Source organism: Manis pentadactyla, chromosome 2 (assembly GCF_030020395.1).
Source record: "Manis pentadactyla isolate mManPen7 chromosome 2, mManPen7.hap1, whole genome shotgun sequence".
In the NCBI taxonomy this organism is placed as follows: Eukaryota; Metazoa; Chordata; class Mammalia; order Pholidota; family Manidae; genus Manis; species Manis pentadactyla.
Genome location: NC_080020.1, coordinates 130,215,521 through 130,229,914, shown reverse-complemented (window position 1 = coordinate 130,229,914; position 14,394 = coordinate 130,215,521). Strand labels below are relative to the sequence as shown.

Sequence of the window (14,394 nt, the reverse complement as noted above, 5' to 3'; positions counted from 1 at the left end):
CTGTTCCTAAATTGCTTTCTAGAAAAATCCTAATTTTCAGCCATTGGAAGAGGGGGACAGGGTTAGCCAAAGAACGTGGAGCAGCGCAGTGTGCCTGCACCTCTGCAACGATCCCCTCTCTGGGTTACAGTGCCGCAGCACACAGTGGCAAGCAATCCTGTGGCATCAGATCACATCTCAGTGGCCATTGCCCTGTCTCCCTGTCTCCCTGTCCAGAGTGAAAGTAGCAGCAGTAGTAACGTCTCCACCATGTTGGTGACACACGATTACACGGCGGTGAAGGAGGATGAGATAAACGTCTGCCAAGGAGAGGTCGTTCAGGTTCTGGCCAGCAATCAACAGAACATGTTCCTGGTGTTCCGCGCCGCCACCGACCAGGGCCCCGCTGCCGAGGGCTGGATCCCGGGCTTCGTCCTGGGGCACACCAGCGCGGCCATCATGGAGAACCCCGATGGGACTCTCAAGTGAGTGCCCGGCGGGGCGGCCAGGGGAGGCCACGAGCGCAAGGGAGGCCTAGAGGCCTGGGAGGGGGCAGCCCTTGAGAGAGAGCGCTGTCGTCTGTTAGTATGAGTTCGTCTCTAAGCACCACGTGGTGCCCCAAAGTGAGCATGGGGTGGCCTTTGTCTCTCAGACTTAGGCTAACAGGTTCTTTTCACAACCAGCATTTGCAAACACATGGCTCTTTTAAGCCACTAGATAGAGCACAATAATATTTTTGTCCCCAGGGGTCTTGGGTGGGGTGGAGGAGCAAGGACCTTGCAAGGATCCCTAACTCATTAATCCAGCATGCGGAGGGTAAGTCCGTGAAGATGCTCTGTCAGCTGCGGGTAAGGATCTGTGTGGTGCTCTTACCATCATGCCTTATATGTGCTGAAAGGTCAATTCACTTACAAAACTTGAAACCAATTTTGCTGCATTAAACATTATTTTAAAGAAGACTGAATTCAGGTGCTGCTTTCAAACTCAGCCTGAATCTCCATGGCTGTGCTAGAGGCCAGCCAGATGCCTTCTAGGAATGGAGGCACTGTAGGACTTTGTGATTTTTTCAAGGCCGCCAAAGGCACTAAGAGCAGTACCCATTCCTCTTAAAGTGGGGCAGGACCCCTGGCTGGGTTTGCAGCGCAGGCCACCAGCATCCCAGCACCCCTGGGCTCAGCACTCACACCCTGTGGGGAGGCTGGGCTTGCGTTGAGACTGCAGAGTCTGTCTTCCATGACAATCCCTTGTCCTGTTTCTCCTTGATGTACAGAAATATTTTTCCAGTACATTGTTCAAGAATCCCATTTTATACTTTGTCTCATCAAAAAATATTCTTAATATTTTAGGGTTCTCCAGAGTAATAGAACCAATAGGGTGTGTGTCTGTAGGGGGTGGTTGTTATAAGGAATTCGCTCATACAGTTGTAGAAACTGGCAAGTCCCAATCTGCAGTGTGGGCTGGCAGTCTGGGACCCAGAAGAGCCAGTGGTGCAGGTGAAGTCCAAAGACATTCTTCTAGAGAATTCCCTCTCGCCAGGGCCAGGCTTTTGGTTCTACTCATTCCTTCAACTGATTGGATAAGGCCCACCATATTATGGAGAGCAGTCTACTTTACCAGTTAAAATGTTAATCTCATCCAGAAACATCCACAATAATGTTTGACCAAATGGCCCAGTCAAGTGGATATATAAAGTTAACCATCACAAGCACCTTTCTGTTCAAATCCTTAAAATTTGAATTAAGAAATTGTTGGTTTTATCTCTGGTCATTGAGACTCACAGGAAAGTTTTCCTTAGTAAAGGAGTCACAGCCATCCTGTATCCGTGTAAGTTGGACAGTCAGGTGTTCTCTGACGCCTTCAGGAATCATTTGCTGAACACTAGAGAGGCATGATGCTGACTGTGTTCTCTTCTCCCTAGGAAGTCAACATCTTGGCACACAGCACTCCGTTTAAGGAAAAAATCTGAGAAAAAAGATAAAGACGGCAAACGGGAAGGCAAGTTAGAAAACGGTTATCGGAAGTCACGGGAAGGTCTCAGCAACAAGGTATCTGTGAAGGTGAGTGCCGGTGAGGGGCCTGTGTTGCTCCTCGGGGCAGCAGGGGGCACTGGTGCCAGCCTGGAGGGGTCACAGACCTGGCGCCTGGCCTGGCATGGTAACAATCTGCTTCCCACCATGCTGTTTCCCTCTGCCCTGCAAGCAGACCCTGCCGGGCTTTGTAGAGCCCTCACAGCAGGGACCCTGGCCACTGACACGGGTATTCAGAGGAACCAGATACACACGCACACCTCACCAGGTGTGTGTGTGGCTCGCACAGCATGCCCTCAGGTGCCCAGATACAGCAGAGATTAGACTCTTAGAAGCAGACAGTGCAGAGCAGCTGTGGAGCAGACCCCAGCATCTGCCTCAGACCCCAGAAGTGACTGGATACAGAGACACAGGTCTATGGGCCCCAGGGAATTCTAGCAAATTCACCTGGTGGCTGCTTCAGTCAGCTTTACTCTAAACTGTGATCAGATTGCTTTGACCTTTGAGGGACTGCCTGGAGAGAAAGAAAATATCTCCTAAGAGGAACCCAAGGGCCCTGGGTCAGGTATTGTAGGAACCAGCTGGACTTGGCACATGGGATGAGCAAAATGGACAACTCTGAGTTTAAGCCACAGTCAGTGTTTATGGGCAGGCCAACAAAAACTCACCTAAACTCACATGACATGAAGCTTTGGAGAGCATTTAAAGGCAGTGCAACCCAAGTCATCTTCCTGCCCATCTCTCGACAGTAATTGTAGCCCTGGAAGAAATCCATTCATGCTTTTGGTTAATAGCTGTGTGCTTTCTCCATTTCAGCTCCTCAATCCCAACTACATATATGACGGTGAGTTCTGTTTTCCTTTTCTTCTCGTCTTGCAGGGTTAGGTCTATGGGATGTGTTTCAGAGCACTCACATGTAACTTATGGAAACGAGTTTTCTGTGGTGCTCTGAGCTTTGCAGCCCTCGGGTTTCTCCCATTCGTCAGGGATGCATGGGAGGGTGGCCACGGGTGACCAGCCTCACTTGACTCCTTTCTCGTGCAGTTCCCCCAGAATTCGTCATTCCCTTGAGCGAGGTCACGTGTGAGACAGGGGAGACCGTTGTTCTGAGATGTCGAGTTTGTGGCCGCCCCAAGGCCTCCGTCACCTGGAAGGGCCCTGAACACAACACCTTGAACAACAATGGTCACTACAGTGTCTCCTACAGGTGAGGGAGGCCCCCTCGCGGTCCGTTTCACTGGCAACAAGCGTGATCTCATGTCACTGTAACTAGCAAGGTCAATTCCTGCTCACCTTTGGCACTCAGACTCTTCACAGGAGGGAACATTTCATACCTGGGTGTGCAGTAAAAATTAAAATTCACTTGAAACTCCTTACTAGTATATGAGCTTCTAATTTCCCATGGCCACAGAGAGAGGTTCAGGGCTGGCAGCCGGGGCAGCTGAGCCTTTCTGACGTGCGGTGTGTCCTCATCTGTGTGGCAGTGACTTGGGAGAGGCCGCTCTGAAGATCGTCGGTGTGACCACAGAAGATGACGGCATCTACACGTGCATCGCGGTAAACGAGATGGGGTCGGCTTTGTCCTCAGCCAGTCTGAGGGTTCTAGGTAAGCCGCACCCCTGGCTGGTGGCGCACTTCTTCCAGGAATCTCAAAGCCAGAATGCCTCTGACTCTTGACAGGGTCTGAAATATGACAGTAAGTCACTCGAACGAGAGCTAAGTAGCAGACTGTGGTTTCTGAGGCATCCCCAGACGCGTGACCTACAGAAGGCCTCTGACCACAGCCACTGGCCCTTGAGCTCTGGAGCCAGCCTCTGGGCTGGAACAACATGATTCTGTGCTCTTGGTACTCAAAACACATTCTTATATCTGGTTGACCTTTTATCTGATTATTCATTTGATTCTGTGGCTCAAGAGAATCTACTCAAAGTTGGTCCCAGGTGATATAGGAGTGAAAGAAAAGGAAAGAGGAAGTGTGTAAGTCCATGCAGACTCCATGTCTGGCTCAGCCCCCAGCAACACCTTTCCAGTGGGCCTGTCCTCCCACCCCCTTCATGCACGCTGGGCAACCAGCCACTCGGGTCTGAAGCCCTGTGCTCTCTCCCCTGTCCGCAAGGCCTGCTCTCTCCTCAGCTAGACTGTGGGCTGTGGAGGCAGGGCCCCTGTCTCAGGCCTTTATAAATTTCCTGTCATTGCACTTTCACACACACATGTTCAGTTAGCAATACAAACCAACTGTTTTGCAACTACTGATTTCAGAAGGCCAGTTACTGCAATACAGAGCTGCTGAGACTTCTTGTGGATCCCCCAGCTGCCCAGGTATAGGAAGCTGCTTCCAAGGGCAAAAATAAACACTTGAACTGAATGGTGGATTGAGTCAAGGAGCCCCCGTGCATAGACAGTGAACAGAATTGTCTTAGAACATTCATCCCATATATGTTAGTCCCGCATATTTAATCTTATTAAAGGAAAGAAAGGAAGTATCCTGATTTTTGGATCAGGTACAAGAAAGAAAATCTTGAATTAGAGAACGAAAAATCACTGATGTCTTCATATTTAAAAGATGTCGCAGAAATTACACTGGTGATTTTTTTTTAATTACTCATCAGCAAAAGCTAAGAGGTTCGGAAGGTAGAAGACTAATCATACTGTGGAGACAAGAGTGGGAACATAATGTGTGTGTTTATTTCTGTCCCGTATGCCCATCTTTTTTCCATCCTAAATCCCACCCTGCAGTGTGTGTTTTGCACTTAGAGTGCAGCTTCACCCCCATGAGCCACACCTCAGATGCGTAGGAGCCACATGGCTGCCACGTTAGACTGCACAGGCCCATGCCCTCCTTGCCTGGAGCTCCGCACATGCACCGGGCTCAGGGGCTCAGGGGAGATGCTCTTTTTGCAGGTCCAGGGAGTGATGGGATCATGGTGAGCTGGAAAGACAACTTCGACTCCCTCTACAGCGAAGTGGCCGAGCTTGGCAGGTACAGTCCAAAACCCAGAGCCCCTTCCGAGAGAGCAGTGCCAGACACCGCTGCCTGCAGGACAGCCTGATCAACTTGACTGGCATATGTATATGTTGCTGGCAGCTGGGAAGTTTTATGTATTATATCTGAAATGTAACCTGTGATTGCCTTTCGATATTAAACATTGAGGAAGTAAAGAAGACATTTTTAGCTTGTGGTCTAAGAAAAAGTTAAGGCCTAATGCCATAAGCCACACTGATGTGATGAGTTAACCCCAGCTGCGTCCCACCTTGGGCGAACTCAGAGAAGAGTCACTCGAACCCTGTCCTTTAATCCTCTGGTGGAATCCTAGTTGGGGAAGGCTGAACGCGTCCTTCAGGGCTAGGCGGAGCAGGGGCTGCCTCTGCACCTTCCTCTCCAGAAGGGTTAGCCCCGGCGGTGGGTGGGGCTCGGCAGCTCTCTCAGGCGCATGGGCTCCACTGTCCTCCCCCTCAGTGCGCGTCCACAGCATGCGTCATCTCCCGTGTGGCAAGAAGGGGGTCGGAAGTGGGATGGCTGGGCCTGTCCCTTCCACAAAGCTTTCCAAGAACTCCCACCCCGGCCCCGCGGCCTCATATTCCAGTGGCCATAATTGCCCCATGGCCCATTACCTGTTCACACACCTGTGTCGTCAGCCTGACCTGTCAGTCAGTCCCCTGAGCAGCAGCATTGGTCACTGCGGGACCAGTCGGGCTGGCTGCTGGCCTCCCCGGGCTGTCAGCCGGACTGCCCCCACCCCACCCACGGCTGCGGCCTTGCCTGGGGCCCTGGGCCTCTCTCCACGCAGACCTTCTCCCTGGGCTTCCTCCCATGATGGCGGAAGCATTCCAAGAGAACAAGAGCAGGACTGAAGGCCCCTTAAGGCCTTGCTGCAGAAATCAGCCACACTTCCTCTGCACCCTGTGGTTCAGAACAACCACTGGCAGTCCTGTTGGGCGGACTCTGCAGCCCAGAATCAAGGGAAGAGAGTGGATTCTACCCACTCATGGGAGAGGCAAAGTGGCGTGGCCACCCTTAACTGCCACAGACACGTCCCCCCAGACCCCCACTCTGCACTGTGGCAGCCCGCTTGGACTTAAGGTCCAAGACCCCGTTCCCAGGTCAAGTGGAGGTGCCATGAGGCTTCACTGTGTGCCCGACTGGGTACAGCTCCAGAGACCAGGAGCTGGAAAGAGGCACCAGCCCCCCCCCACAGCCTACAGCAGCAAGACACAGGCCTAGTGACAGCAGCCACACTCCTGCTGGGGGACCAGGGAGGGGGCAATGCACGGCCACGAGGCACCATGTTGTCCATCCCAAGCCTCCATCCATGAGAGCAAAGGTAGAAGTTGCCTGGTAAGTCTCACGACAATCACTTCTGCCCCATTCAGAGGTCAGAGGACGTCAGTGAGGCCCGCCCAGACACAGTGAGAAAATAGTCTGCCTCCAGAGGAGAGATAGGGCTTGGGCCCAGGCAGGCTTCCTTGCGGCCACCAGGGGTACAGCTCTGCCAGGGGGGTCACCAGCCAGGGGAGAGGCTGCACGCTTCCAGTCTGCTTAGACTAACAGGACTAACGCAGAGTCCCCTGAAAACTGCCTTCTCAACCTGCATTCCAGGGGCAGATTCTCTGTCGTTAAGAAATGTGATCAGAAAGGCACCAGACGAGCAGTGGCCGCGAAGTTTGTGAACAAGAAGCTGATGAAGCGTGACCAGGTCACTCATGAGCTCGGCATCCTGCAGAACCTCCAGCACCCACTCCTCGTCGGCCTCCTGGATACCTTCGAGACCCCCACCAGTTACGTCCTGGTTTTGGAAATGTGCGTACACATGACTTCCCTCCCCCTTTGTGATCTCCAGCTTCAGCTTCATGTGATTTTGTTGTCATTTGTTCCCTGAGAAGGTAGAGAAACCAGGAGTTGAGGGTTCACAGAACTTCCACAAATTGCGTGTCCTATCGGAGCCCAGCTGGGTGCTCCCCCATGCCACCCGAGCCGCCTGGGTCTCGGCCGGCCGGCAGAGGCCACCTGGTTGCCAAGGCCCCGGAGGCCGGGCTCTGAGGACTCAGGCCCCTGGGAATGGTCCTGCGTGTCTGCTGCCTCGGGCCTCGCACTCAGCCTGCCTGGGGTCAGGCCTTTCTGCAGCTCTTGCCCACGGGAGAGTGATCAGAATGAGGGTGATGCATCCTGTCCTGGAGAATGCCCTCTGCAGGGGCGCTGCAGGCTGGGCAGCCCCCTGGTCCCTGCAGTGCTGCCTGGGCCAGTGTGCCAGTTGGAAGCAGTTCAGTCATTTAAAGAGAAAGCGGTCAGCTTGTGCCCCGAGAGCAGTGCTTGTTTGGGGTGGGGGAGCTTTGCCCCCTGCAGGGCACATTTGGCAATGTCTGAAGGCTTTTCTGACAGTCAGAACTCAGGTGGGGTGCTGCTGGCATCCAGAGGGCAGAGGCCAGGCTGCCCACACCCTGCAGGGCACAGGACCTCAAAGAGGCAGCAGTGCCAGGGCTGGAAGCCCGCCGTCTCTGCTTCTCTCTTTGAAACACCTCAGTGTTCAGCTTTGTTTAAATTCTTTTCCTCCCATGTGGGGGGAGTCATTGCATACACTTACTTGGATTTATAACTTCTCTTCCACTGGCAAAAGCAAAACATTTTGCACCATTTTGTGGTTGAACCATTCTTAAGTGGGAAGAGCAGGACAGGCCAGAGCCCGCACGGAGCCCATAGGGGTGCGTTCGTGGGGCAGCACTCAAGCGTCAGGACCCCTCACTTCCTGGGGCTCTCTCGAGGCCCTGCACCTGATTTTCTGTGTGTTATATTCTTTTTCTTAAAGGATTTGTCAGTACCCCACAGCTTCCCAGGGCAAGGCCTCGTCAGGGCCCCAATGGCCCGGCCCTGGGGAAAGGGGTGTTTCCGTGGGGAGGGTCTGTCCCCCCACAGGGCTGTGTGGCCGCCATCTCCCTAGGGAATGCTGAGGGCCACCCCAGCTGTCTTCCGGGCAGATGAACCTACCCAAGGACAGAAAGGAGTCGGTCAGCAGCCCCATCCAGCCACGCTGATCACCGTGGGCAGAGAGCCCAGTCTGGTTTCAGCCCCTGCATCACCTCACTGGCCATGGGGCCTGGGGCTCCTTTCCTGACCTTGGCATCCTTTAAGGCCTCAGCTTCTGTGGAGGGTTTTTGTGGGGCTACAATGTTGCCCACGCACAGACCAGCCTCCCGCTGGCCCTCAGTGCCTGGAGGGTCTTTTCTGGCTCTAGAAGCTTGATGACTGACAGCTACTGCTGTTCTTCCCTGGGGATTTTTACCAATAACTGTCCTCGAGTCCCCTCAGAAATCTCCTACAAGACCTCCGTGTCAGTGTATTCAGCTGTCATTTCTTTTCAGCAGAAAACTAAATGTTTTGGCCTCATACTGTTAATAGGATTTATTTTCATAATTACTACCAAATTCTCCTTGATTACTCCTCACTACCAGATGTGGCTGATCTTCCTCTAGTTTTGTGTTTTGCAAACAAAGAAGGCAGCATAAACCACTGTTCTGAGGGACCAAACCAGACCACCCCACTGCCTCTGGCCTCACTTATAAGCTGTGTGACCTTGGGAAAGTTACATACCTTCTCTGTTCCTTCAGTTACCACGTCTGTAAAATGGGAACAATAAAATACTCTTCTCAGAGACCTGTCATGAGAATTAGGTGAATTGATAGAGAGCATTTTTTTTCCTGGCACACAGGCAGCTTTGTGTAAGTAGATTTTAAATATTAAAAGTAATTTCACAGTAGGGAGTCTTTGGGTCCAACATGAAGCACTGACTCTGTTGGCTTGTATGCTGGGGGGCTTGTAGCTGGTGCATTAAATAAAGATGTTCAGGTTCGACCTGAGTGGGGGAACTAGGCTCTGCATGGGGCAGCGTTACAGCCTCCACATCCCAGCTCCCATTCTGGCAACATGAAGAGACCCTGGGGTCATTTTGACTGAAGGCGTGTTTTCAGGGAATCACCAGGTTTATTCCCTACAGACCCCAGAGATGGGGGTGGGGGGCAGTGGACCAGGGGAGGGCAGCCCTCTGTCCCAGGTTCCCAGAAGCAGCAGACAGCAGGGGAGCAGTGCAGCGTGCTTACAGGGTATTTGGGGCAGAAGTTGCTACCTTTTCACAGGCTTGGCTCTGAGTGGTTATTTTTAAAGGTGCCCCAGGATAAGCAAAGAGGGAACTTGTGGCAGAAATCCTCTGCTCGCGTCCTTATGTAAGTGTCCAGGCTGGTGTGAGCAGGTTGTCACTGGAGTACCTAGGCAGCAGCTCAGAACACCTGTTCTCTCTGCACACCTTGTCTTCCTCTTTACTTACATTATCCTGTTCAGCCTTCACATCACCCATTTTGCAGATGACAAAACCAAGGCTCAGGAAGGTGGGATTTGCTCATTCCCTCTTTCAGCAGGTACCTGTGGAGCACTGAGTGGGTGCCAGGCACTGCCAGGTAGCTCACACAAGCCATTTCCTCACATCCAGAGGCAGGGTTGGAGTCCAAGCCTGCTGCCTCCTGGGCCCTCTCAGGGTTGAGCTGCCGTATTCCCACTCATCTCCACAAAGAGCTTAGAAGGAAATCACCCTCTTGGGACAGTCACGGCTTCAGGTGGAGGTAGAATCCTGAAGCGACAGAACATTAACAGTGGGGCACAGATACAACATGTGTCCTGTTGGACCGGAGAAGTCTCTGAAGAAAGCCGGCACCTTGACGAGTGTCGCACACCTTCCTACCCCTGCAGGGCTGACCAGGGGCGTCTCCTGGACTGTGTGGTGCGATGGGGAAACCTCACCGAGGGCAAGATCAGGGCGTATCTGGGGGAGGTTCTGGAAGCTGTCCGATACCTTCACAACTGCAGGATAGCACACCTGGACCTGAAGGTTAGTGGGGCTCCAGGGCGGGGGAGAGGGTGCCCGGCCCCAACCCGGCCGTGCAGCCCAAGGGGCCATAGCTCAGCTTGTCCTCTGAGTCCAGGCCAGCAGCTCCAGGGGAACTGGGGACAAATATGAGGGGTGGGAACAGGAACACTGGTTTCTGATCTGTTTAAGAGTTTGCTTTCAGTGGTGCACACAGTCAGTAAAGCACTTGACCAACCTTTGAGGTCTTGGCACATTTCATGAGATCTCAGGGACTTGCTGTGAGTTTTGCTGGGCTGGTGAGGGGCTGAGAGGGGGCAAGGTGTTACCGGCAGTGCTGGAGCGAAGCTGAACAGCTGCCTTCGTAAGCCAGAGGGACCCCACCCCGATCTCCAGGAGAGGGCTAGTCCGCCACGCTGGGCAGCAGGTCCCTGTCGGAGCTTCCTCCCCCCATGGAGTTCATCCCGGTTGGCACATGAACACTTTTTCCCGATTGGCTACATAGACTCTTAAGCGTGAGCCTAAGATTGAGATTGATGAGCGTGATAGCATCTTGTCCTGTCTTCTAGCCCGAAAATGTTCTGGTGGATCAGAGTTTAGCCAAGCCGACAATTAAATTGGCCGACTTTGGAGATGCTGTCCAACTCAGCACGACCTACTACATCCACCAGTTACTGGGGAACCCCGAATTTGCGGCCCCCGAAATCATCCTTGGGAACCCCATCTCGCTGACCTCAGACACGTGGAGTGTTGGAGTGCTCACATATGTCCTTCTCAGCGGTGTGTCCCCCTTCCTGGACGACAGCGTGGAGGAGACCTGCCTGAACATTTGCCGACTAGACTTTAGTTTCCCAGATGACTACTTCACAGGGGTGAGCCAGAAGGCCAAGGATTTCGTGTGTTCCCTCCTCCAAGAGGACCCTGCCAAGCGGCCCTCGGCGGCGCTGGCCCTGCAGGAGCAGTGGCTGCAGGCGGCCCACGGCAAAGGGGCGGGCACCCTCGACACATCCAGGCTGACCTCCTTCATTGAGCGGCGCAAACACCAGAACGATGTTCGACCTATCCGTAGCATTAAAAACTTCTTACAGAGCAGGCTTTTGCCTAGAGTTTGACCTATCCTGAAGTTCTTTCTCATTCTCTTTCACCTGCCAATCAGCTGTTAATTTGAATTTTGAAGAGAAACACAAACCAACATAACTGATCGGCTGCTGTATGTTCATCGTGTGGAACTACATTCCGAATGGGCTGTGCTCGGGACTCGGGGAGCGAGCCGTGCCGGGGTGGAGGACCTTCTCGTGCGCGCTGCAAGAGCGGAGACAGCATTGCTGTATCACAGTCTTTTATTCAGGTTTCTGGAAAAAATAAAAAGAAACTTTTTTAAACAAACATGAATAGAATTTTGCAAATTTAACATTTTCCAAGATTTATTCAAGGAAACGAAACGCCTGTGTTCAACCACTGGTGTTAATGAACAAAACAGATACTGGGCACCTCTGGGGGAAGACCCACCCTCGTGGCGGCAGTCCCACCCTCGTGGCGGCAGTCCCTACGGCCTCGTCCAGAGCTCGGTGTCCACCTAGCTCTGAGTTTTTCCAGCTGCCTGGTCTGTGCGTCTTGCCAGGACGCCAGACTAGGCTTCTGAAATGTGCATTCAACCTCAAACTTTTACATAAAAACAGAATGAATCGTTTTGCTCTGATGAAATGTAGGCCTTACTTGTATATAAGACTGGTCCTGCCTTCGGTCTGCCCTTTCCCTACCCACTGTCCCTCCCCCTGCTGGCCCACCTCCTGGGGCTTCCTTCAGGGGCTAGAGGGTTCTGCCCACACCCACCCAAGGACGTCAGGTTGGGTCCTTCCCATGGCCCCCCTCTCCCCACTTCCCTGCCAAGCCGTCAATCAGATTGTTGAGCAGTATACAGTCAGATGAAAATACTGTAAATGCACTCATTGGGGTTTTTTGGTTTTATTTCATATCATGTGCAATGTGGCTTTAACATTTTATGCAACTATTTATGAAGACCTCTGTTGTACCTGTAATAAATATATAGAAAAAGCACATACTTCGTACAGTGAGCTTTATGGTTTTGTGTGTGAATCGGGTGGGGCGGGGGGTGGGGGGTCGTAACCCTGTGCCATCAGTTCAAGGAGACTTAACTCTTCGTGAAATTTGTCGGTTTTGAGGACTGTATAAAGTGATTTCATACTCTGAATATAAAACTGGATAATAGGGTAATATTTTAAAATTTATTATGCTATTATTCAGAATGCCAAAGTATTATTTTTTTTTCCCAAAATCAGTCTGGACATTTACTACTTTTTAGACTTTTTGATGTTCAACTTTCTGTACAAAAATTGGCTGGGTTTTGAGCTTTTGGTAAGAAATAAAAGCCAATTAAGTACTAGCCACCTTGAGGCTGGCATCCAGTGTCTGTGTCACTGTGGCAGAATTAACGCTGGTGTGGGACAGACTTTGAACAAGAGACGCTGGGTTTCTGGGCACGCTTGAATTTTTCTGGATGTCTTTTTATCTTTGTTTTGTGAAATACACTAAAAAAGAGACCCGCTCGCTTTCTAAACCAGCCAGATACCTGGGTCTCGAGCCATAAACTGGCATAGCTAAGCTTTGCAGCTTCCAATGTATTTTATTTATTCTTTTGTTGGGTTTTTCTTTGTTTCTTGTAAAATTGTACAGAAACTTTTTAAAAGAAATTGGATTCAAAACTGGATGTGTATTCATAACCTCATAGCTTTTATTTGTGTATTGTTTCTTTTGTTATTTCAGTTAAATTTTTACATTATTTTGCATGTACATTTCTTTGTACAGAGACTTTACATGTTTACATAGTATGATGTGATGTAAATATTTTATTTTGCCATCAGTTATTTTAAAAAATTAAACATATTTGCCTGATATTTGTGTTAGGCCTTTTATTTAAATTGGTCATTTGAATGGAAAAGAGACAGCTTGCTGAGGAAGAGACTAAAAATACTATCCTCTCGTGGGTCAGGGGAGGGGAGTTGAGGGAAGGATATTCTGGGTTGGAACCCGCTGTACACAGCCAGAAATGGGAATTGGTTGTGCTCCGGCGCACAGTTCGCAGAACCCAGACTCAGCACACTGGTGTGCAAGCCAGATACCAGCCGTCAGCAGTGCGGCTATGCCACATGCCAGGTAGAAGACCTAAGGTACCTCCATTCTTGATGAACATACAGTCGGAGCAAGGGGAAGAGCTGTTGCATCCTGGTCACAGAAAAGCCAACTTACCTGGTCCAGATGGACTGAAGAAGTTGAAATGCTTGGGTTCAAGCACCAGTGACAAAGAAACTGAGGGTTGTGCACCTGCAAAGAGCCCCCAGTGGTGGCTGTCCCCCAGCACTCCCACTCCATGCAGGGTGTCAAGGAATTTGTAGAACAGGTTTTATATTTCATGTTTGCTGAAATCCTGAAGGTAAGACAGGTGTGAAAGGACAGCGTTTGCACTAAGACCCTAAGTGAAGGCATGTGACGCTCACTCTCCCAGAGATGGGCAGCTCCTCTGAGTCCCAGGGACACTGATGGCACGGTGAGGTCCGGAGGGGCAGAGATGCGAAGTTGGTTCTGTGCCACTGTGGCATTGTGGCGGAGTGAGCTGCCTGGCCACCCCGGTGTCACACCTCAGCTACAAGAGGACAGCCAGGGGTCTGTGGTGCTTTTATCCGACACTTGCTGAATGAAGCAGTTCCACCTGTGCAGTTAGCAAAGCATTCCCACAGGTAAGAAGTGGCCAATCATTATCACTACCTGGATTTTTTTCTCAAATACCAAGGTGCCTTGTATTCTGCATGTTATTATTTATTTAACTTTAAATCCAGGAATTCTCTTTGAAGGGAAGAAAGATCACCAGTGTTTCAGAAAAATAAATGATGAGCATCTTAATCCAAGGATATTAAACCATTTAGACCATTGTTGGAAAAGGAAAGATCCTTTCAACTGTACATTTTTGAGACATTAAATAGTTATACAAGAATAATTTGTGGGACTAAAAGAATGCTCCATAGATGTGTGTGATTTAACTTACAAAAATAAAGTACACAAATTATAAAATTATAGCTCAACACATTTCTGTACACGTATGTACCTGAGCACCACCCACAGCAGAACACAGCTTCCCCCTGCCCCTCCCAGCTGACCCCTTCCTGCCGGTGGCAATCACTGTGCTGATTTCTATCACAAATTATTTGCCTTTGAACTTGATATCAGTAGAATCATACAGTATGTGCTTTTTAAAATCAAGCTAAGCTTTTTATTGTGATGTCATCGTAGACTCACATGCAGCTGTATGAAATAGACCCTTTACCCAAGGTTTCTCCAGAGATAACATCTTGAAAACTCAACATCAGATCACAACCAGGATATTAATGATACAGTCAAGCTATAGGGCATTCCATCACCAAGATCCCCGCAGCCCTTTCATAGTTAACCCACCTTCCACCTCCAACCCCTTCCTTTTAACCCCTGCCAACCACTAATCCATTCTGCATTTTTATAATTTGTTATTT

At 50.8% G+C, this 14,394-nt stretch overlaps 1 protein-coding gene across 4 annotated transcripts in view; it reads left to right on the top strand.

Annotated features, from left to right (window-relative positions):
- The window catches only part of TRIO (trio Rho guanine nucleotide exchange factor), a 374,188-nt gene extending 361,422 nt beyond the window's left edge, over positions 1–12,766 (top strand). For 3 of the 4 annotated variants that reach the window (XM_036896706.2, XM_057496255.1, XM_036896708.2), the window contains 9 exons: positions 217–464; positions 1,898–2,036; positions 2,823–2,850; positions 3,051–3,213; positions 3,491–3,612; positions 4,908–4,986; positions 6,604–6,804; positions 9,739–9,877; positions 10,423–12,766. In XM_036896706.2, coding sequence (XP_036752601.2) covers positions 217–464; positions 1,898–2,036; positions 2,823–2,850; positions 3,051–3,213; positions 3,491–3,612; positions 4,908–4,986; positions 6,604–6,804; positions 9,739–9,877; positions 10,423–10,965 — 1,662 coding nt within the window. In that variant the 3' untranslated portion in view covers positions 10,966–12,766. The remainder of the gene's footprint in view (positions 1–216; positions 465–1,897; positions 2,037–2,822; positions 2,851–3,050; positions 3,214–3,490; positions 3,613–4,907; positions 4,987–6,603; positions 6,805–9,738; positions 9,878–10,422) is intronic. The other variant, XM_057496273.1, reaches the window with a different exon arrangement.
- Positions 12,767–14,394: the final 1,628 nt, after the last annotated feature.